A 21,432-nucleotide genomic window follows, 5' to 3' on the forward strand; every position below is an offset into this window, starting at 1 on the left:
AAAAAGAATTTATATAAAATTAATATTAAATTAACCGAATGCTCACCCCTACTAATAATCCACTCAATTCTAACTCATGTCGACAACCCATCTTGACCAATCGGTTTACTCGAATTGACAATCCATCCCCTTCACCATTCAATCCATCCCAAGTGATCAAGCCAGACCATTCCATCTAAATCGATGTATTATAGAGAATGAAGCCAAAAGTAATTGTTCGAGATGATTTAGAGACTCAATATGATTTAAACACCATCCCAAATGCATTTAAATATTCGTCTAATTTTATAGCAACAAATCACAAACTATAGATCTCAAACTGAACTCCCAACTCCAAATGAACAGAATGTTCCACAAGCAAATGACATTGATATTGTTTTATTTTACAACATAAAAGGTTCAGGGGGCAAATTAATATACCCGAGTTTTGAAGAAGCTTTAGCACAACGTTACGCCTTTCGGTAGCAATAAGACAACAAACTGAAACGGCAGGAATTCACAGTTCTTCGATAGACTAAAAACAGCAGCAGCAGGTTACAACAATATAAACACCAGTTGGAGGTAGACATGGATTTGAAAGTGGTCATATGAGCTGAGGCTGTCCTTCAGAAGCCACTTCTGCTGTGTCCTTAGGCATCGATTTAGTATAAGGGCCTTTGCTCACCACCCTGAGCAAACGTTAGAAAGATATCAAAAATCTCACATGGTCTTGAAATACTTCAAGAATGGAGGAAAAAATTTACAACTTTTTAAGAATTGGAATGATGACTTATCAATTCATAGCAATCACGATCTAGAAGCATGTGTAGTTGTTTTCCTCAAGTCTTAAATCATCCAGACCAATAGTGTGCAAATGGAATCAAATTATCTCTAAGACACGATGAGATTTTTTTGTTCTCTGTGTATTGCACAACCAAGGAACAGTCTAGACCAATTCAAAAACAAGATCATTGGAATTGGCCCACCAGAATTTGCAAATCTGGTGTCTTGAGGCAAAAGGTGGTTGCCACCGGAGAATAAGAAGGAGACTACTGATGGAAAATGAGTTAGAAATTTAAACATAAAATCCTAAACTCTATGTAATTCATAAAAAATAAACATAATGATTAGAATTTCGGAAGCGTCCCAGAATTCATGTTGGAATGGTCTTCAATTTGCAAATTTCTAAATCTCCAAAGAGTTTTGCCGATGGGATACAAATAATCGTCTCTTTGCGAATTGGGGCCATAACCCTTATTTCTAGCAGCCTAAGTTTGCTTACTTCTAATTTAATCCCTCAATAAATCAAAAATTGCACATGGTATCCACATTATTATATTCATAACAATTAAGCCCTTAGGTCAATCTGTAATTCTAAATTTAACCACATTGATTTATGACTTATTTAGATGATGACATTAGACATTCAATTACAATTATGGCCCCAAAATTCTAATAACTATTGCACTGATGAGTTCTGTTAAATTTGTTTTGCTTGGACTAATCTACTACTTATACATATATTAATTTAATATCACTTTGTTTAGTTTTCTTGGGTTACACAACACCCATCTTAATCTATATTGAGCCATTGGGTTGCTTGGACACGATGTGAATCACACTAGTTCAAAACAAACAAAGATTCACCAATACCTATTGTTTTGATGGTCCCATACTAGACCATTGGCAAAACGAGACATAAGCAGATTGACCATCCTATGTAGCAACTGATATGGAAGGAATCTTCTTGTGTTGTGATAAATTAAATACACACTTTAATACGACAATGTGAAGTGTAGTGCACACGAATAAAGTTTCATATTGTGCTTCATAAGTAAACAAAATAATTTGAATATAAAACAACTATAAAATTATTTTTCAAAATGTTTTCTCTAAATCATGCATAATCTCTTCAAGATATCTTCAAATGCAAAGCCTAAGAAAGGAGTTAAACATCTAAAAGGATAAGAGATATAGAATAGACATTAGAGGTATTGTTGCATCAACCGTCATTGTTCCAAAAATAGACAAGAAATTAGGCAAACATCAAGCAGGAAGAAAATAAGACCTAAAAAAGTTAAAAATCAAAATTTTAACTAATAGTTAAGATCAGAATTTTCACTGGGTTATATTTCTTTAACTAGCAGTCACAATTAAGGGACTAAACTGGCAGGAGTCTACTGATACATTATCCACTAATAATTATTACCAACTTAGCTCAGAGAGAAAATTTGTTTAGTCCAGAAACCAAACCTATATTTCAAAATATATAAAAAATTGTCAAAGCAGTATAAAAAATGAAGTACATATGAAAAATATCTTAACTAGAAAATTTTGGAAACCAGCCTTAGAGCACTTCAAACAATTCATCTTAAATCAAAGAGAGAGTGATTCCATATTTATTGAACTAAATTTGTCTAATTCTTCATGATAAACTTTTATGTAAAAGTAATGAGCAAAACAAAATGAAGGAAAGCAAGATAAATTTGTCCAAAATTTCCTGTCTTCATTTGAAGAGGAAACAGTCTATTTTATCCTTTACCTGTCACGACGCTTCTCCAAGAAGCGCTGAAGTGAGTGCCTCCTGGCAATAGGGAGCTCTAAAAAAGAATGAAAGGAATTGATAAACAAATGTTTAATTTAAATCATATAAAAAAAAATGTCTTTGACTAAGGAAGAAGAAGCCGACCATCTTGCAGCTTGCTGAGCGAACTGCTCGAATTAAAAGTAAGCTGAGGTTGTTTCACTAGAACACCTTCTGCTGAAGCTGAAGAGCTGAGAAATGACAGACTTCTTGTGAGCACTGGTGCAGCCGGTGATGGTGCAGATGTAATAACAGCACCAGGACCAACTACGGCTGGGGCTGTTGTGCAAGCAGACGCAGAAGCAGCTTTATTGGCAGAAGCCCTTGAGGCCACTGCTGTGGCTGCAGCAATGAGCATGATAGCTTGTGCCTGTTTCAAAATCCAACTGCACAATTAGATCAAGGCAATCTGATGCAAAGTGCAGCGGTGCAAAACTCTTGTCTACATATAAATACAGCAAAAAGACTTACTTTTTCTGGAGAGACAGCGTCATATACATTGACGGATCCGCCATAAAACATGATGAACTGCGAGGCTGCTGGTGGTTTTTGCTTTGGCACCATCATCGGAAAGTTCCTAAAGAATCATTCAACTAAATAATTGAGTAAACATCATCACCGCACAAGCACTAAACAAGACTCATTTACTGACTACACCACATAAAATTGTGGGATCCAGCAAATTAACAAGTCAAATCCTCATTAATTCGATCGTACTTTATCCCAAAGGAAATCTGGATCATACAAATTCCACAAAGAATCAGGAATAACCTAATTTTCCGAACAAATTCCACAAAGCGGCAGTCATAACCTAATTTCCCCAACTTCTTCAAAATTATGAACTTGCCAACAAAAATAGTTATTTTCTCTAAATTCGAGTAAAAAAAAACACAAAACTCAATCATCTTCTAAGTCCAAGCATTCAATACCTGACGCAAGTCTCGGCAGCGGAGCCATTGAGGGCGAAATCTGGAGCACCATCCTCCAAATTCTTCATGGATCCGACCTCGGACCGATCGCTCGAGATCACCTTGCTCTGCGCCTCGAAGAGATCCATCGATGCGCTCGCTAGCCGCTCGTTTTGCCTTGTCCGAGAAGAGGTAAACGGCGAGGAGGAACTGAGGAAGAGGCTCACGTTCTAGCACTACTTTATTGATTTATTCTCTTTTGGAGCACGCGGGAATGAAAAGCGATTCCGGGTACGGTTATCGGACTAACAAAAACCCGATCCGATAATGTTATTGATTCCTGGTTCACAAATGGGTAAAGTTACGAGACGATGCGTGATTTTATAAGCAAGTTTTTTTTAATGAAACAAAATCATAAAAAGTTCCGTTGCCGGGACTCGAACCCGGGTCTCTCGGGTGAGAGCCGAGTATCCTAACCAACTAGACTACAACGGATTGATATTATAGGTCACATATTATATAATATAAAGTTTTATTTATTTTTCGTAGGTCCGAAGGAATAATAACAAATATAATCTTTGAATTCCTTTTGACAATAATGAAAACTTAGGGGGAGGTATTTTAAAAAATGCTAGTATTTTTAAAAGCACCCCCTTTTGTTCATAATAAAACCATGGGAAGGCAAAAGAATAATTGACTATATGTTCGTCACGCACATGCGTAAAAACCATTTGAAGTATTTTGTTAATAATAAAACGTTGGGAAGTATTATGAAAAAAGATGCCAAGTTTGGGCCATTTTGAAAAGTTTCCTTTTCAAGAGAACTATTGTGATATTTGCCTGTTCAACATTACCCGAGAAATCGAAGTTAAAGCAAGAAGGCTCGGGGGAGGGAGGGGAAGGGAAATGGCGGAGCGAGGCCAACTCGATCAAGCGTCTCCGGCGGCCAAGGTGGATGCTGATGTATTATTGAATGAGCCGAGGTCGTTCAGGATGGATCGGAGGTCGCCGGAGGCGGCCGCGCTCAGAGACGCCGTCTCCCGCAAGCTCCTAGACTTCCTTGGCGCTTACTCCGACGACGTCCTCACGGTACAAGATTCTATAATTTCTCTTAGATATTGGATATACTGTACGTCTGGCAATGGCCTTGCTTTATTATGGAAATTTTTCGGGTAGGGTTTTGTTTTGAGTTGGGGAGTTTTCCCTTGGGTCGGTCGAGTTCTGGGAGAGATCGCAATTGGGATCTTGGGGAATTCGTTCTGAATTATGCTTACCAGTTAAAAATGGAGATTGTTGCTTTATTTTAATGACTAAATATGGGCAAGCGCGAAGAGAGGCCAAGAATCATCTTAACGCCTGTCCTGTGGGAAACAAACTTTGATTTTGACTATTTCATGATTCCGGAGCAACAAATAGGATAACTGGATACGTTTGGGTTAATGCTGAGCAGTTAGGAAATGCTCAATCAAACTGGTTGAATTCTTGGATTTCTTTCGAGTAGAGTATACCGCATAAGCTCCTATTTACATCATAATTTTCAAGCAAGCTCTAGAAGATATCATGGTTGGGTTGCGACGGAATTTGTTCTGGACTATTTATTCTCTTCCTATAATATCGGGCCTCATACTTCCTTATAGATCAAATAATCATAGAGTTACTGCCTTTGATGCATAAGTACTCCTTTTCTTCAGTATTTCAAAATTTCTTCTTGGAGCTTCATCATCATCAATCTGACTTTTGTTTTTGAGTTATGATGCGGTGGATAGATAGAATCTGTGTCGTATTTCATTATTGTGCATTGAATAATGGAAATTCTAGTCAAAGGTGGGTAAATAGTAGCACAACAAATAAATAGTTGCAGATGAAAGAAAGGTTTGTGTGTGTGGGTGGTTTGAAACAAGCTTCTCATATTGAGACATGAAGATGATAATGAGGTTAGAAACAATGGTAACTGGGAAATATCAGCATATATTGTTAAATTTCTTTTCCATTCTTCTCTTCACGTAGCATAGTGGTCCACTGATTGCTTCCCTCTTCCCTTCTCCAATTATATCGACGCCATTGGTAATCAGAGTCAACAGTTCCACTGATAATTTTCGAAGCATTTACTGTCCATTATCCAATTTATTTTAGTAAAATGAAGCAAATAGTAATTTGTACAAACTCAATTCAACTGCCTTGCTTTATACTGACACAGATATAAGCAAATTGGATTGGGTGATGCCAATCCAATTTTTCTAGATAATTTGAACTATTCATAAAGATCACAAGTTTAAAAAGAACTATTAAAAGAATTAGCAAGGAATGAATAAGGAAAATTACACGGTCAATCAAAATATAGGTTAATTAACAGAATTTGGAACATGCATGATCAATCTTGAGAACGAACATCAGTTTCAACTTGATTCTTAGTAAGCAATTATGGGAGAGAGAGTCTTCATTGTTTGCTTGACTCCCTTCTTGAATTAATCTTATTGCTTGTTCAACTACATTGTGGCTTGTGATCCACCACTTGCTTTACCTAGAACCCTACACATCTCTCTAGTTTGTTGTTGATAGAGAGAAGTTATTGTTGATTGAGAGAAAGGACAATAATATCTCTCAATCAAGAGGATTACAAAATCCTATATCCTCTAAAATTGTTTTGAATGTAATTAATGCCCAACTAGACTCTATAAAATGAATTAAACACTAATCAAGTTCTATTAAACACCATATTGATAATCCAATATTATTCAGTAATTTATATTAATAAAATATGATTTTATTAATTAGCATAATCTCTTTTAGTATTTATTAATTATATATTAATATATATTGCTTTATTATGTATTGCCAATGTAACATCTTTATTATCTACTGACAATGTAAATGTATTTATTCTCCAGTTATTTTACAATGCAATTTAATCAAGTAATAATTGGATATTATTTGTCTGATAATCATGATTTAAAAAGCCTATGTAGACGACACACGGTTGAATGACTAGATAACAAATGTGCAGTGTTTAGGCACATATGAGGGTTTATATGTGGTTCATTTCTTTAAGAAAAACCTAACATTCATTATACTGACAATATTGTATGACATCAAATGTAAAATGAGTTTGCATCTACTTTTAGTGCATTAAATTATTCAATCTAAGCATTGAACATAAATAAAATTGAAGTCTATAATTTAATGGTTAAATTGATCATTCTAACTAATTCATAATTTCATACATGAATCTAAAAAATACATGATACAAAACACGTAATATGTAACAATTCATACTAATTAACGTAATAATCCATATACTAAAAAACTTTCCTAAGCTATAAATATTCTTGTTTTTTTTTTCTCTATTTGGTAAACCTGGCTTAACCTAATGCATTTTGTTTAACTTGAATATGACTTGGACTTTAACAAGCTAGCAATCTTTTTATCCTGAATGATCCATATGTAGCTATTAGCAAATGTCGTGCTGTCCTCACACTGTGTAAACTTATGCATTCACATAAGTGGCTTAGGAGGAGGCTTTTTTAACCAATGCTAATGATAGCAGTTTCATACTTCTCAATACATTATACAATATTTTAGTAATCTAATGTTTTAGAATTATATAATTTATATTCATATTATTTGTTAAATCTGGTATTTAGTGAAACATAATATATATCACTCTGAAGTATCTTTTATTATCTCAGACATCAAATTTTATTTTGTCTTCTCTTGTTTTGTAAACAAAATATTTTTTCTGATGAGTTCTGATTTCACCAATCCTACTGATCTGATTTGATCAGTACCTAAATCTTTGATGGTCCAATTCTGCTACTCATACTGAATTTGGCAATCATGTTAAGATTCATCTCCTACTCTGGCCAAACAATGAATCTAGATGTTCAGAAATGCAATTCCGATGCTTATAACTCTTAATATGATTGGTCATTCAGTCTCATTCGAATTGTAGTTGCTCTTCTCTATGGTAGTCGTTAGTATATCAGTATGCTAGATTGTGGGAAGTAATTGAATGTCACTCACAGCTGTAATTTCAATTGCAATGGACCATTGTAATTTTGGTTGTGTCAGATTATTATCCCAGTCGTCTAAATTTAAAATTGTAACTTTTATTTTGTCAAGTAGGTGAAAGTGAAACTATAATGATTATTTGATTCATCATTATCAAGCCATGTTTGCCAGTAGTATTTAGGTTTGGCTACATGGATTTAAAGTTGTAACATTTATTTGTCAATTTGGTGAAACTATAATGATTATTTGATTCATCATTATCAAGCCATGTTTGTCCTGAGTATTTAGGTTTGGCTACATGGATTGCTTCACTCTGCAAGGCTCTTTTATTAATAATATCCAGATGATTAGGTCTCTTAGATCACATTTAATAACCATCCATATTGTTTATTGTAATTGTTGTTAATTGATTTCCTAAGTGTTATAGTGTGGTGGGTTGGAATAATGTTTTATTTGCCTATCCAGGAATACATTATTGTTCTTGTTTGCAATGGGAAACATCAAAATCAAGCCCGAGATGAACTGGAGGCATTTCTTGGCAATGAAAGTGAAAACTTTGTAACATGGTATTTTATTTTTTTGATAAACAAATCTATCGATGTTTCATGCAGGTATTGCTTATTCATCTATGATTTTGTGCAGGCTTTGGAATTATCTATCACTTCAAACTAATGTTTCAAATACACCTGTTCACTGTTTAGATGAAACAACAAAGGTAATCTCCATAACTTACCATGGAACAGGAAGTTAACTATTGCAATTTGGGTTATAGCTATTGGTGAATAAACATGGGCATTCGAGCTACTTGTTTCGGTGGTAAACACATGGGGCGAGCTATGCTTAACTGGAGTATATTATATGTGAATAGGCAATGCCACATAGCAATAATGCTTCACTGTACCATGTAAATTAAACTTGTTTTAGGAAAATCTAAATCTCACATGTAACATCAAAATGTCATGCTGGGCAAACAAGTTTTATTGTTTGAAATGTGGAATCTCTCTTCTCTATATTCCATCTATTAGAGACTTAAGCTTGTTAGCATTTGCTGGATCAAGTAGATGAATTACTAATTGATTAAAATGGAAAAACTGATTTCTAGCAGCAAATGTATTATAAATTCTGTAGATTACTATGGGTGGAAGACGACCCACTCTAGCTCTTGCTTACTTCCTTTGCTTGCTTGTGCCCAAGGGGTCTGATGGGCCTTTACATAAGCAGGGGAGGAAGGTTTAGTGAAGAAACTTTTGTTGCATATTTACAGAAAATTCTAGAAGCATTTGAGTCCTAAGATGAAGACTTATAGAAAGCTAGAAGTTGGAAGAGTTTGGTGATGGCAACATTTATTAGTGCTGATTTTTTAGTTTGCATAAAGCTTAAAGCAATGAAACAACTTGGCATAAGGCTTTTTCCATAGGCTGTTTTGTCTAGGTGCCTAGTCCACCCAGAGGTGCTAGTTAGGTGATAGGTCCATAATGGCACTGTCTGGAGTGTTAGGCTACTCTTTCCCTTTCTCTTTTTTTTTCAACTTTAATTCATCATACAACTTGACAATAATTAATTATGTATTGTTGGTATTCTTTATTTCAGTCTAAGGGTGGTTTTTCTGATCCATCAAATGATAAAGAAAGCTTGAGCCATGCAAACAACATTGATGATGTAGAGAGACCTAAAGGTTGGCGTCCTAGTGAAATTGCTTCTATCAAAGTGCATGCTGATAGGCCACAAGAACACACACGTGCAATTAATAACTTCAGCTGTCTGGACGATATTAATCAAACTCAAAATGGATTCACAATGTTTGTGGATGCTAGCCTGATATCCTCTACTAAATTTTTTTCTGGGGGTGAGCATTGCCTAGAAAGACAGAATCAGCACTGGAAGGTCGATTGGCTATGCCTCCTTAGTTCTCACATTACTTTCTAAAAGGGCCTCCCCTATCTAACTTCATCATTCGTATGGTAGAGCAGATAAGCTCAAGTGCATCGCCTTCTCAACCTTTGCATATGCCAAAGACAGAAACAGTCATGAGGAATTCACAACCAATTGGTAGAGACAAGTCTTTTTTCCTTTTCCTTTTCCTTTTTTTTCCTTTTAAAATACTTTTTCCTTCATTTTTTTTCTTGAAGAAGCTAAGACAACTCTCACTTCTCTGCTTTGATAAACAATTTTTAGTAAAAAAAATATGTGTGCAAACTATTTGTCCATGTATATGTATCTTATACAATGTTCTTCTATCTTTTGTTCATGCAGAAGATATTAAACATGAGTTTCTTTCCTATAGAAATACTGTTCCAAGTGAGCCTTCTGCAAATGATGTGGCTGCCATAGAGGCACAGATTACAAGGCCTCGTGGTAATGTTTGGGATAGGCTAGGCAAGCGATGCAAAGAAAATGAGTCCTTATTAAGAGGTGAAAGACACTATATCACTACAACAGAAAAACTAAACCTTCATACTGAGGAAAGTCAAGACTCAAAGCTAGTAGTAGTCGAGCCATATGCAACTTACAGTGGCAATAAGACTGAAAATAGTGCTGTGTTTGATGAAGGTCATAAAAGGAGGCTTGCCGCTAACAGTTCTCAAAGACAAGATGTGCAGGAGTACAATAAACGGTACTCATTTGAACCGGTGGATAAATCAAGAAAGATAAGACAAGGTTATATTACTTCTGGTAATATGTATGCCTCATTTGCAGGCAGTGAGGAAAGCCTTCTGCAAACTAAAGAGGCATTACAAGAGGTAAAAGGCTCTGTTTCCATTAAATGTCAGTATTTTCCTATTCTTAGTGATCTAACAAGTGTGAAAAATAATACCGTGAAGGAGCCAACATGCACTTCAGCATCATCTTTAAATGAGAAGAACAAACAGTCTGATAAAGTAGTTCAATCTGCATCAAAGAAGAATACCTCAGAAACAACTATGGCACAGAATTCAGTTCCATATAGTTTAACATCAGATAAACCTGAACCCCTGAAGTTTACAAATAGAAACAGTGAATCCAGGCCCATCCACAATGTAAGTAATCAACCATGTAATGTGAAATTTACGATAGATTTTAAATTACTGATTTTTTTTTTCTTAATTTCCTGATGCAGGAAATAACTGATGTAAAATTAAAGCTGCAACAAGTGGAAAAGGATATGCAAAAGCTCCGGTCAAAACAGGCAGATTTGAATAACTCGAAATCCAAGTTACCATCAGGTCATTAATGCACTATGAAATGTCTTTCATTAAAACCTTGAAATAACATGTGTTGTTTGTTTTTTGGATACGGTAAGCCGTAGGTACTTGCAATTATTACCTCACACTTTATATTGCAGTAGGCTAGTCATTATTCTCATCAATGTTTCTCTGTATGTTATGTGGATTTACTGGCAAGCTTTGGTGCTAGTCAAATGGAAGTCTTAGTATCAGTAGTGATTTTGTTTAGGTATTGATACATCATCATCAGAGTATGTTTTGCTCTGTGAATGCATGTTGCACCTTATTACTTCCGTACTGCTGTTGTCATACTTGTCTGTGGTTGTATGAACACATGGATAGATCTGTGATAAAACTCAACAAGCATAGTCCAAGTGAACGCTTTAAATATTCTTATTGATATTTTACATAATTTACTGACTTTCCTGTTCATTATTTCTAGGTTGTAGTCGCACTTCAATGTTATGTGAGGGCATACTGTATGCCCTTGTTTGAAATTGTTTTTGCCTTTTCAAATTTAAAATCTCGCTCTAAAATGACAACATCTATGCATGTGGCAATATTTGGTGCCAAATGATTTTAATTCTGATTTGTTATTGCAGCAGTCATATTTTCTCTTGCTAAATGTCCTTACTTTTACATGTTTATTCTAATGTTTTAAATTTTGTACATGATTTGTTTTGGTGGATTGCTTTTACTCAAAATAACTTATTAGATTACCATGGGGCGCTGCTTTCTCTTTAGTAATCATCATTCTTTGAACTATATAGCAAAAGGAATCTTTGGCTAATTCAGCTGATGGTATCTCCTTGGTAGGCTTAGCATGATAATATGATGTCTATTAAGCTCTTGGCATCTGTCATTCTTAGTCTTAGAGGCATCCGTCACTCTTAGAATTTAACATTGAGAATGAGTTCCTTGTTTTGCAGGTCAGCACCATAACACAAAGGAAGATTTTGAGTCAAGAACTGTTGTTGTCTCTAATGTAAGTCAGCAAAACATTTAGAAAGTAGCCTTTTTATATTTCTTCTCTAATTGCTTAGTTTCAATTCGGTAAATAGCCAAATATCCTGTCAATCATTAACGTGAAATTTTGTTGCACAAATCACATTGAATTCTTCAGCATGTCTGATTCAGATGGACTTGGGTTTCTGTTCTCAGCTAGTATAGCATCAAATTTGAGAAATTGATGGATGTTGAGGATTTAATTCCCCAATTTATTAATCATGCTTCCTTTCTGTTCTTTTTAATAAAAGAACTTAAGGGTTTTGTGGATGGTAAATCTGTTTGTAAAATTCCAGTGTAATCACTTTCCAAGACCATTGACTTTAGCATACATCATTGACCATGAAGATGATCAGGCTAGAACAACAACAACAACAACAACAACAACAACTAGTATGTTCAAAATAATTTACACAAATTGTTAGTGGTCATTAAGCTCAATACTACAATGAAAATCAATTGCGTATTCAAATTATTTTAGATTGGTTACACTAACCTTATTTTGTGATCGATCTTTTCATGTAAGGTTCAGCACTAGGAATATTCAAGTCAGTTTAAACTAGTTTTTTTTTTATAACAAGTACGTTCAAGCTAGTTTTCTTTATCTTCTTCTGTACACCTTCAATTATACTTAATTCAACTTGCTTAAATGTGAAATATATATGTCCGTAACATGTTGATTTTTCTCATTTATCTTTTGATTGCTTGTAGATAGATTTTTTTTTTCTTTTTAAATTTGTCATTTAGCTTTTTGATAAGCCATATTGGCAGTAGCCATGGTTGTATGATGATAAGGCTGAGTTGCAATTTGTATGTTAGTATGAAGCTCTTGAATAAAAGCACAAGGTTCATGGGAAAAATGCATGTCTTCAGGTATCTGATGCTTCTGATGCAGGTACATTTTGCAGCATCAAGGGAAGCACTATTCTTTCATTTTACAAAGTGTGGTGCTATTGTTAAAGTTACCTTACTAACTGATGCGTTAACTAGCCATCCAAAAGGGTAAAACCTTTGCATCTTTTGATTCCTGTTCTAAAAAGATCTTCATCTTCTATCAATCAATTTGAATATGCTGAAGTGAAAAATGACCCTTGTTTTTCTAATCCAGAGAAGCACATATTGTCTTTGCCAACAAAGAGTCAATTGACAAGGCAATATCATTAACTGGAACCTCATTCTTTTCTCGGATACTGACGGTATGTTGAAACTACATGTACACTAATGCATACAATTAAATCAGATATTTCATGGCATTTCCTAAGTTTTCTTCTGAAAGTTGAAAACTATTGTTGACCTTTGTGATTCTTGCTGGCACATAAAAACTATAAATGCCATGCTATAAACCTTGAACTATGGGCTTCTTTATTACACTTGTGGCATGATTGTCCACGTGGAGAAGTGTATTATAAGTTGGTACATAATGGAATGGGAATGGACCATTTTGTATATGACTCCGTTCTTCGATTGGGTAGACCAACTTAAGATGGAATGCTCCTTCCATCTATTCAATAGCTTAAATGATGAAATGAAGCTTTCTATCTCTACCAATTACAATATTTCTTGTAAATTTTGAAGTCTGAAATTAAGCTATATAAAATGGACAGGTTGTCCAGGCTGAACTAGACAAGCAAGATGACTAAGTTGAGTAAATCAAATGGACTTAGAGATTTGGGAATTATGTGGACCCGGGTGTGATAGGCAGGTCAAATAAGCTAGGCAAGATGGACAAATTAGATAGGCTAAACAAGCGAGATGTAACATAGGTAGTCAGGCAAGGCAGTTCAAGCAAGCTAGGTTGTGCAATATGGGTGTGTTGGACCATGGATTAGTCAGGTGGGCTGTATCGTCCTAGCAATACAATGGTTTGAGCAGACTGGGTGGATTATGTGAGCCAAATGGGCAACCTCTACCAAGCTAGTAGGCCGGGCAAATTGGAAAATTTGTTCGAGATGAGCCAAGTCAGCTCAGCAAGCAATTGACCTAGGATTATTAGCCCAGGTGGCACAGATTGACTAAGTTGTAATAGAATAAATCATTCCACTTGTCATTCTATCCATCATTGCAACTTATGCTACTTGGGAATGAATACTGAATATTAGTGTGGATCCAAGTGTCAGACATGACTATTTCTTGATTTTTTTTAACACACGATTAATAGGGGCATTGAGTGTTTGCTCAGTGTTAAAGTGGCAGTGCATGAGATGAGTATGGAAGCAAGTAGGTGAACAATCCAAGTATCGTAAATGCAACACAGCATGGAGGATCATTCACTTATTATTTTATTTGTTTTCTGTTCTCATTTTCATTTCCATTTCCATTTCACTCTTTCATTCTCTTCCACCAATTAAAATCTATGAATAAATTGCATCACTATCATTTTTGGCAAAATATACTGGTAATATGCTGAAAAAATATTATATTTTCGCCCTATATTTTTAACTAGTACATGGGTTATTCCACTGAATTAAATCTTGTAACACTGGCAACAATCAAGGGAACAACTGTGGATCTCTTTGTTAATGGCTTTCCATGTACTCTGATCAGGTATCGCGGAAAGCAGAAATGGCTTCAGGGTCAGTACCAACCCAGCCTGCTATGAAGGCTCCACAATCATGCTACCCTTTGTCACAGAAGGGTACCTTTCAAAGACATAATACACATTCGCACTTCCAATGGAAACGGGAGTGATCAACCTCGCCTTTGCAAAAAAAAAATTAAAATTAAAATTAAAATTTTCAATTTGCTGGTGAGTAATGAGTAACTCTATGTGATCCTCGGTGACTCATCTATAGATCAATATTCAGGCTCCACACTAGAGCAGAGAATTTTAGGCGAAGAGAATACCCTAAGGACCATTAAGAGAGCCCAGTTTAAGCCAAGTAGTGGAAGGTGTTATAGCAGTAAGCTGTTTATGTAATTGTGAGTGTGCAGGAGGTTTGCTGAAATCAGAATTCAATTGCTACATCGATACAGTTTTGCACTATTATTCTCACAATTTAAGACTGGAAACATTGCTCTTATTTTCCGTCCTTTATTGAGCTATATGAACACAGAGGTTTATAGTCTTTCACAACAATAGATGAATCATATGACAATGCGAATTGTTAGAGGTGTCAATAAAAGCCTGGCGTGAACACCGCATAGCCTTTATGTTTGTTATAATAACGTGATATGTTTTCATACGGAAATAGGCTAATTCAGTAGTTTTTTGTTCAATTTCTCGTGAAGTCAAATTATCATCAGTACAAGTCAAGAGAAGGGCTCCTTGGCCCATGATTTCCATATAAAGGGCATGACGAGTATAAAGATTCTTTTTTAACCTCTATTCTGATTGGATATCTCTCATAACGAACCGAAAGATGTGATGATTTATTCCAAAAACTCCCTAAGGAAAAATATACTCTTTCCTCTTTTCTGTCATAACCGCTATCTATATTCCATAAAATAGTGTACTACAAATAGGAGCTAATGAACATATCCCCGGTATAGTCTGCTGAAAGTATTGATCAGATAATAATTCTCTGTAAATTGTTGTTTGTTAATTTTTTTTTTATTATAATTGTTAGAGGCTTCAGTATAGTCTATTTCTTTTTTATCTTTGAAAGAATTTTAACCTAAAATTTTTATGCATCGACACATTATTATTTTACTGAAGTGGTGAATATGCCGAGCATATATCATTTAAATAATAATAGCATTAACAATTTAGTGATAAACAATAATTAAAAAATGCTAGAAATATTTTGATAATTTTAAAATAATGATTTTAACATTCCGCATTATAGAAACAAGGTACACTTGAATGATAAAATAAAATTCTTTTCTTAAAAAAATAATGTTATAAATGACTCAATTTAATAAATTTATACATACATGGTACCTCTAGGTGGTTTAAGCTGCAGAAATAATATATTGCAATGCAGGATAAGACTGGATTCAACGTGTAGAAACCTGTTGTAATGCATAAGATCAAATATAATAGATCTAATTGGCCCCCAATCTTTTCTTGGAACCCACATTGATTCCAATCCAAAAAGATGATATGCTAAATTAAATTGCCCTCTTCTAAATTTTTAACTCGAATCTAACATCGATTCACTCAAAAAAATCTTAATCACCTTTAGATATTTTACATTTAAATTTTCAATTTGCTTTACTATACAAATAATCGAATCAAGGTAATCCAAACCATAAATTACAGGGGGCAAAGGCTAATCAAAGCAAGTCAAACTAATCGCATTGACATTAATTACAGGGGTTAAAGGGAACAGAAATACACAAAATCGGCTCCATAAACAATAGCAGTGTGAAGCGATGATAAGCAAACTCACCCAGTAGAAGTTATTCGTTAGGCTTGCTTCGCCGGAGTCTTCAACAGTTCTTACACGAGGAGTCAAAATCTTCCAACTTTGAAGGATGGATGGCATAACCAATCACTTGTTTCGAGTAACTATTAAAGAAAACAAAAAAGAAAGGTTCCAGATATTACCACTGAAAATAAATAACCTTAATAAGGACTTTAAATGGAAAACAGGCTTTCTTATGATGGAGGTCTTCGCTGAGTAGCTCGAGCTCAGATGAAATTGGCAACGTTTGAAGGCAGTTCCTCTATCACCACGTTATAGAACTTCTGGATGTCAAACATCATCCTCTGGTCATCAGTCGTAACAAAGTTTATCGCGACACCCTTTCTTCCGAACCGCCCACTTCGTCCGATCCTGTGGAGGTAGTTCTCTGGTTGCGTTGGTAGATCATAGTTTATGACTAGGGAGACTTGCTGGACGTCGATGCCGCGGGCAAGGAGGTCAGTTGTGATGAGGACTCGAGAGGAACCTGAGCGGAATTCGCGCATAATAATGTCCCTGGTGTTTTGGTCCATGTCACCGTGGGTTGCTGAGACGGTGTGATCCCTGGCCCTCATTTTGTCGGTAAGCCAGTCAACCTTGCGTCGGGTATTGACGAAGATGACACTATGCGTGATGGCCAGCGTCTCATCGAGGTCACAGAGGGTTTCTAGTTTCCAATCTTCCTTATTGACATCCACATGGAACTGTTTGATACCCTCGAGGGCGAGTTCGTCACGCTTGATGAGAATCCTAACAGGTTTGTTCATGAACTTCCGGGCAATTTCCAGGGCTTCAGGCGGCATTGTGGCAGAAAAAACTCCCATCTGAATCTTTGAAGGAAGTAGCTGGAAGATGTCATAGATCTGAAGCAGACAATGCATATTTTCAATTCAGGCGAAAAAAAAAACTTTCATTTGTAGAATGAAGAGTTATCACACTACTAAAACTCAAAGAAATGTCAGAAAAGAGTAGGTAGCCATAAATTGTTTGCTAGGTCATTCTAGAGGTAAATAGAAGTTAATCCAACGTTTTTGTTAGATATTAACCTTTTACAACAAAGGATAGGTTTATATTTGCAAGGTAAATATTCATCAACAAAGAACCAAAAATCCCATGCAAAATAAGGAATCTGTTTAAAATGAATCATAATTGCAAATGAACTGAGTGTTCCATGATAAATGCAAAATAGACAAATAAACATGAAGAAGAATAGGAGACCTGGTCCTCGAAGCCACGTGAAAGCATTTTGTCGGCCTCATCCAAGACAAACATTTTAATATAATCAGGGCGAAGAGACTTCCTCCTCAACATATCAAAAACACGACCAGGAGTACCAACCACAACATGCACCCCGTTTGAAAGAATACGCTGATTGTCATGAACACTTGTTCCTCCGACACAAGCATGAACTTTTACGCCAATATAATCACCAAGTGCTCGCATGACCTTCTTAATTTGCTGAGCTAGCTCTCTAGTTGGAGCAAGGACCAAGGCTTGGCATTGAACCAGGCCATAATCAAGCTGCTGCAAAATACCAGAACAAAATGTGGCAGTTTTCCCTGTCCCTGATTGTGCTTGCTGGATAACATCCAGTCCCTTGCAGAAAGGAACTATTCCTCTTTGCTGAATTGCCGAGGGCTTCTCCAAACCTACAAAGTAAAATGTTAAATCTCCATCCCATTTTGTAACAGAAGTGCATAACTAAAAACTGTTGTTTGTGCCATTACCATAGGCATAAATGCCTTTAAGAAGATTCTCTTGGAGACCCATATCATCAAAGCTTTCACAGACCTCATCATACGATGTGAAGAAATCCTGCCAATCAGCATTTAACCTGTACCAGTAAGAAAATTGTGCAAAAAAAGTTCTGTTACCAGAAGCAAGCAGATAAATATAAAATACAAATTGGCATTTCCTAGAAAGGCAAAATTGAAAAAAAAAAAAGAATTTTTTAAGCGATCATACTAGTGATTCAAAAGTAAGAAGTGTTACGGCTCACTCATTTTGGCATCATATTGGTGGCCATCAAACTGTGATCCTTCTGGTACCATTCCAGCCATATCTGCAGAGAAAAAGATAAAATGCTAGTATCTCCAGAAAAGAACACCTAATCACTATCTTATAAAATTTTTGAAAAAAAAAAATGGAAACCAATGATGCGGATGCAGTAGAGGAAAGTTACAAAAACTACAGAAACACAAGACACCAAAGGCTACTGGAAAACTGATAGAACATGAGTATCAGATATATTAATTGAGACTCTATTTTAATTATCCATGCATATCCTAAACAGAAGTGATGAGAAAGTTCTACCTTTTAGCTTTTCCAATTATGAACACGAGAATTTCCTTATGCCTTCGATGCACACTCCAGCAAAAATACAAAAAATGGATGATATGGAAAAATAAAGCATGGAGGAAAATAGTTGAATAGGGATGTAAACAAGCCGAACCGAGCCAAATAGTATTAGGCTCGAGCTCGGCCCGTTTAAGTTATATTCGGGCTCGAGCTCGGCTCGAGCTCGAATCAAACTTTTATTACAAGGCTCGAGCTCGGCTCATTTTGGAATTATTAAGCTCGCGAACAGTTCGAGCTCGTCTCGTTATTAGCTCGATTATCATAGTTAATGAGCCTAATTCGTTAAGCGAGCTCGGGCTCGTTTTCGGGTCATTTTAGAGCTAGCTTTTTTGGCTCGTTTTAAAGCTCGTTTTAAGGTTCGTTTTAAAACTCGTTTTTGGCTCGTTTTAGAGCTCATTTTTTGGCTCGATTTAAGGCGTGTTTTAAAGCTCGTTTTAAGGCTCATTTTTTTTGGCTCGTGAGCCTACAAACGATCATGGTTGCTAGCTCACGAGCCGAATATCCTTAAGCTCGAGCTCGGCTCGATAAAACTGTCGAGCTCGAAATCGAGCTCCACTCGATAAGATAAACGAACGAACTCGAACGAGCTTTTTATCGAACCGAGCTCCGAATAACTCGTGAACCGTTTGGTTCATTTACATCCCTATAGTTGAAGTTAATCCAGAACATTAAATAAGATGTCCTACATTTAAAAACATAAGAAAATGGTCTAAAAAACTTTTATTGGGGCAGCAAATAAATAATATTATCAATTTCTAAAGAGGAAAGGAAGGAAAAGCCTTAATTTTATCTATTTTTTAAAACTTTTTTTTCTCACCTGAGCCCGGGAAGCCGAGGGAAAGGAAGTTTGAGCTTCTAACAAAAAGCAATTATTTTCATGTACCCGCGTCTCATCTCATAAGAAAATTTAGACAAGGTTTCCTTTTTGTAATAATTCCTTCCAAAGTATCTACATGATAGTGATCCGTGACCTATCTTGTAAGAAAATTTTGAGAAGGCATTGCCCCTTGGTTTTCTTAAATGACAGAAGTAGAGATTATTGCAGATGATAGAAGCTCACAATAAGGATTTAATGCAGTGACTTTAAATATGGGTGTTATGAATAATTGTGATAGATGAATTTTTCGGACCATTATCAAGGTTTACGTACTCAAGTGGATTGCCTTTATAGTTATCTTTTGTTATTCATTCTGTTTTTTCTCTTCCACTAGTATTTTTTTTCAATTGTGTTTCAAACTTGTACTATCACGAATCATTTTTGACAATGGATTTATCATAACTTTGTTATTTCTCCATTCTTCCTGATGGTTTTCTCTTCATATAACTTTTTGGAAAGGACAATGCAGCTTTTATGGTGAGAAGATTGTACATCTTAATGTTTTTTCTTTTTAAATGTCAAATTACTTCCATAAAAGTGTTCAATGATTATCGCTCTAAGTAGCCACAAGTTTGGTCAAAGAGTTGAAAAAAGGCTCTAGTACTCTGCTATTGTAAAGATGTGTCGAGTGTTAGATACCTCCTCATCTGCATTCTCATACTTTAGGGGGTGAACCATGTGAGAAGACTATCTACAAACTATTCTTAAAATGCAGAGCTATAGCATGACTCGAGCAATTGGTACCATTGAAGAGGCTCCCTTTCAAGGCATAAAGATGTTATATCCACCTTAGAGTCATTTAGCGTGCCCTATAGTAGAAGTTCTACTTCTCCAATAAGGAAATTCTTCTTGTGCCAGGTAGGATCTTCAATTTGTTATTATATGAAGTATTCCTACCATCATATTAGAATTGAATAAGTGTAGAGTGTGTGTGGTTGTGATATAAGAGCAACTGGTGGTGGTGAAGAACTTAGCTCAGATACTAAGTTGATAGGAATTTGCATCCTATATCGAAGGATACTTGATAAAATAGGATAATCACTTCGAGGGATCAGCCTCTGCTAGCCAAAGACTTTTAATTGAGTTAAATTGATTTTATTATTCATTGATTGATTGCTAAAAGGCTATATAATATATTTTTATTTACACACATCAAAGAGGTGCCTTATCAACAATTAAAAAAGACAAATTCAAATATCTAGTAATAAATTGGAGAATAATTAGCTCTAGAGTAAATAAAAATCCTAACTAATACTAGATCCTAAAATTAATTCCAGATAAAATGCAATAATTTACTTATTTTAATTAAATAACTTATTATAGAGATAATAAAGAAAAATAATGTCAAGCTGAAGGATTACCTTGAATAAATCCTTATATCATCACACCATTACACAAATTCATAAATTGATATGGACCTAACCAAGCACCTATCTAAGGATCGAACGAGCGGTAAAGCCATCTAAGCGGCATATCTTCGTATCCAGAATCAAACAATAAAATCACAGAAAATAAAGGATGAAGCAAAATCCAACCTACCTAATCACCAGATCGAGGAAGGAGGGATAAAAAAAAACACGATTCGAGGAGTTGCTCCGGCCAGCTGAGGAGCACGAGATCGGGCGGGAGCAACGGCGACTCCCAAGACGAGTTGATCTCGAAGTCGAAGAGGAAAGTTAACACAACTTACTATAAATGGGCCGGGCCAAGAGAAGTTATGCCTGATCTGATTCATCTCAAATTATGTGGGAATATGGGATTATATTGGGCCTACTAGATTGTGGGCCGAAACTAAATGCGCGATCACAACTCAGGAAACGACTTGGGGTACTCCCTTATGCGCCACAAACAAGTCATCGTTCCTAATCGTCCACTGCATCTTCTCGTTTCCGTCGCACGAAGGCAACTCGACCACACACAATGTCTACTCACTTACGCGTTGCGCAACCTGGCCTGGAGTTGTGGGACCCATCGTTTTGCATCAGTCAATCACCGGGTAAAGACGGACCCCCATCCCATCCTCTAGTGTTCAAAATTTGACGTCCCGAACTTCGTTACCAACATTCCTACTCCGGTCGGATCAGTTCTTTTCTGCGCAGTGGGTCCCAAAGGGTCGTCGACAGAGAAGATGGAGGTGATGGCACTGGGTGCGTTTCTTGAGGGC

General features: G+C 35.9%; 3 protein-coding genes and 1 non-coding gene across 8 annotated transcripts; 1 reads left to right on the forward strand and 3 right to left on the reverse strand.

Annotated features, from left to right (window-relative positions):
* Positions 1 to 241: 241 nt before the first annotated feature.
* On the reverse strand, positions 242 to 3,702 carry LOC122017038 (protein TIFY 3-like). Its single transcript, XM_042574503.1, has 5 exons — positions 3,493 to 3,702; positions 3,035 to 3,140; positions 2,669 to 2,933; positions 2,522 to 2,579; positions 242 to 668 (listed from the first exon to the last, which is right to left on the reverse strand). The coding sequence occupies exons 1-5, from the start codon at positions 3,618 to 3,620 to the stop codon at positions 584 to 586; spliced, it is 642 nt and encodes a 213-aa protein (XP_042430437.1). The 5' UTR covers positions 3,621 to 3,702; the 3' UTR covers positions 242 to 583.
* Positions 3,703 to 3,893: 191 nt separating this feature from the next.
* Positions 3,894 to 3,966, reverse strand: TRNAE-CUC. Its single transcript has one exon. It is a non-coding gene; the product is annotated as a tRNA-Glu (tRNA).
* Positions 3,967 to 4,329: 363 nt separating this feature from the next.
* LOC122016580 lies at positions 4,330 to 14,707 on the forward strand. Of its 2 annotated transcripts, XM_042573934.1 has the most exons (13): positions 4,330 to 4,560; positions 7,945 to 8,045; positions 8,122 to 8,194; positions 9,070 to 9,363; positions 9,450 to 9,528; positions 9,733 to 9,891; positions 10,030 to 10,220; positions 10,302 to 10,496; positions 10,577 to 10,682; positions 11,612 to 11,667; positions 12,583 to 12,689; positions 12,796 to 12,883; positions 14,232 to 14,707. In XM_042573934.1, the coding sequence occupies exons 1-13, from the start codon at positions 4,378 to 4,380 to the stop codon at positions 14,373 to 14,375; spliced, it is 1,776 nt and encodes a 591-aa protein (XP_042429868.1). In that variant the 5' UTR covers positions 4,330 to 4,377; the 3' UTR covers positions 14,376 to 14,707. The 2 variants fall into 2 exon arrangements, with proteins under 2 accessions (XP_042429868.1, XP_042429867.1); XM_042573933.1 differs by having other exon boundaries at positions 9,733 to 10,220.
* A 1,170-nt stretch (positions 14,708 to 15,877) lies between these two features.
* On the reverse strand, positions 15,878 to 20,953 carry LOC122015463 (eukaryotic initiation factor 4A-8-like). Of its 4 annotated transcripts, none has more exons than XM_042572363.1 (5): positions 20,808 to 20,953; positions 18,026 to 18,095; positions 17,761 to 17,867; positions 17,252 to 17,682; positions 15,878 to 16,896 (listed from the first exon to the last, which is right to left on the reverse strand). In XM_042572363.1, exons 2-5 carry the CDS (start codon positions 18,091 to 18,093, stop codon positions 16,261 to 16,263), a joined length of 1,242 nt encoding a protein of 413 aa, XP_042428297.1. In that variant the 5' UTR covers positions 18,094 to 18,095; positions 20,808 to 20,953; the 3' UTR covers positions 15,878 to 16,260. The 4 variants fall into 4 exon arrangements, with proteins under 4 accessions (XP_042428297.1, XP_042428299.1, XP_042428298.1 ...); XM_042572365.1 differs by having other exon boundaries at positions 17,761 to 17,848; positions 17,999 to 18,095; positions 20,808 to 20,907; XM_042572364.1 differs by lacking the exon at positions 20,808 to 20,953 and having other exon boundaries at positions 18,033 to 18,097.
* Positions 20,954 to 21,432: the final 479 nt, after the last annotated feature.

This window comes from Zingiber officinale, chromosome 8B, assembly GCF_018446385.1.
Source record: "Zingiber officinale cultivar Zhangliang chromosome 8B, Zo_v1.1, whole genome shotgun sequence".
Lineage (NCBI taxonomy): Eukaryota > Viridiplantae > Streptophyta > Magnoliopsida > Zingiberales > Zingiberaceae > Zingiber > Zingiber officinale.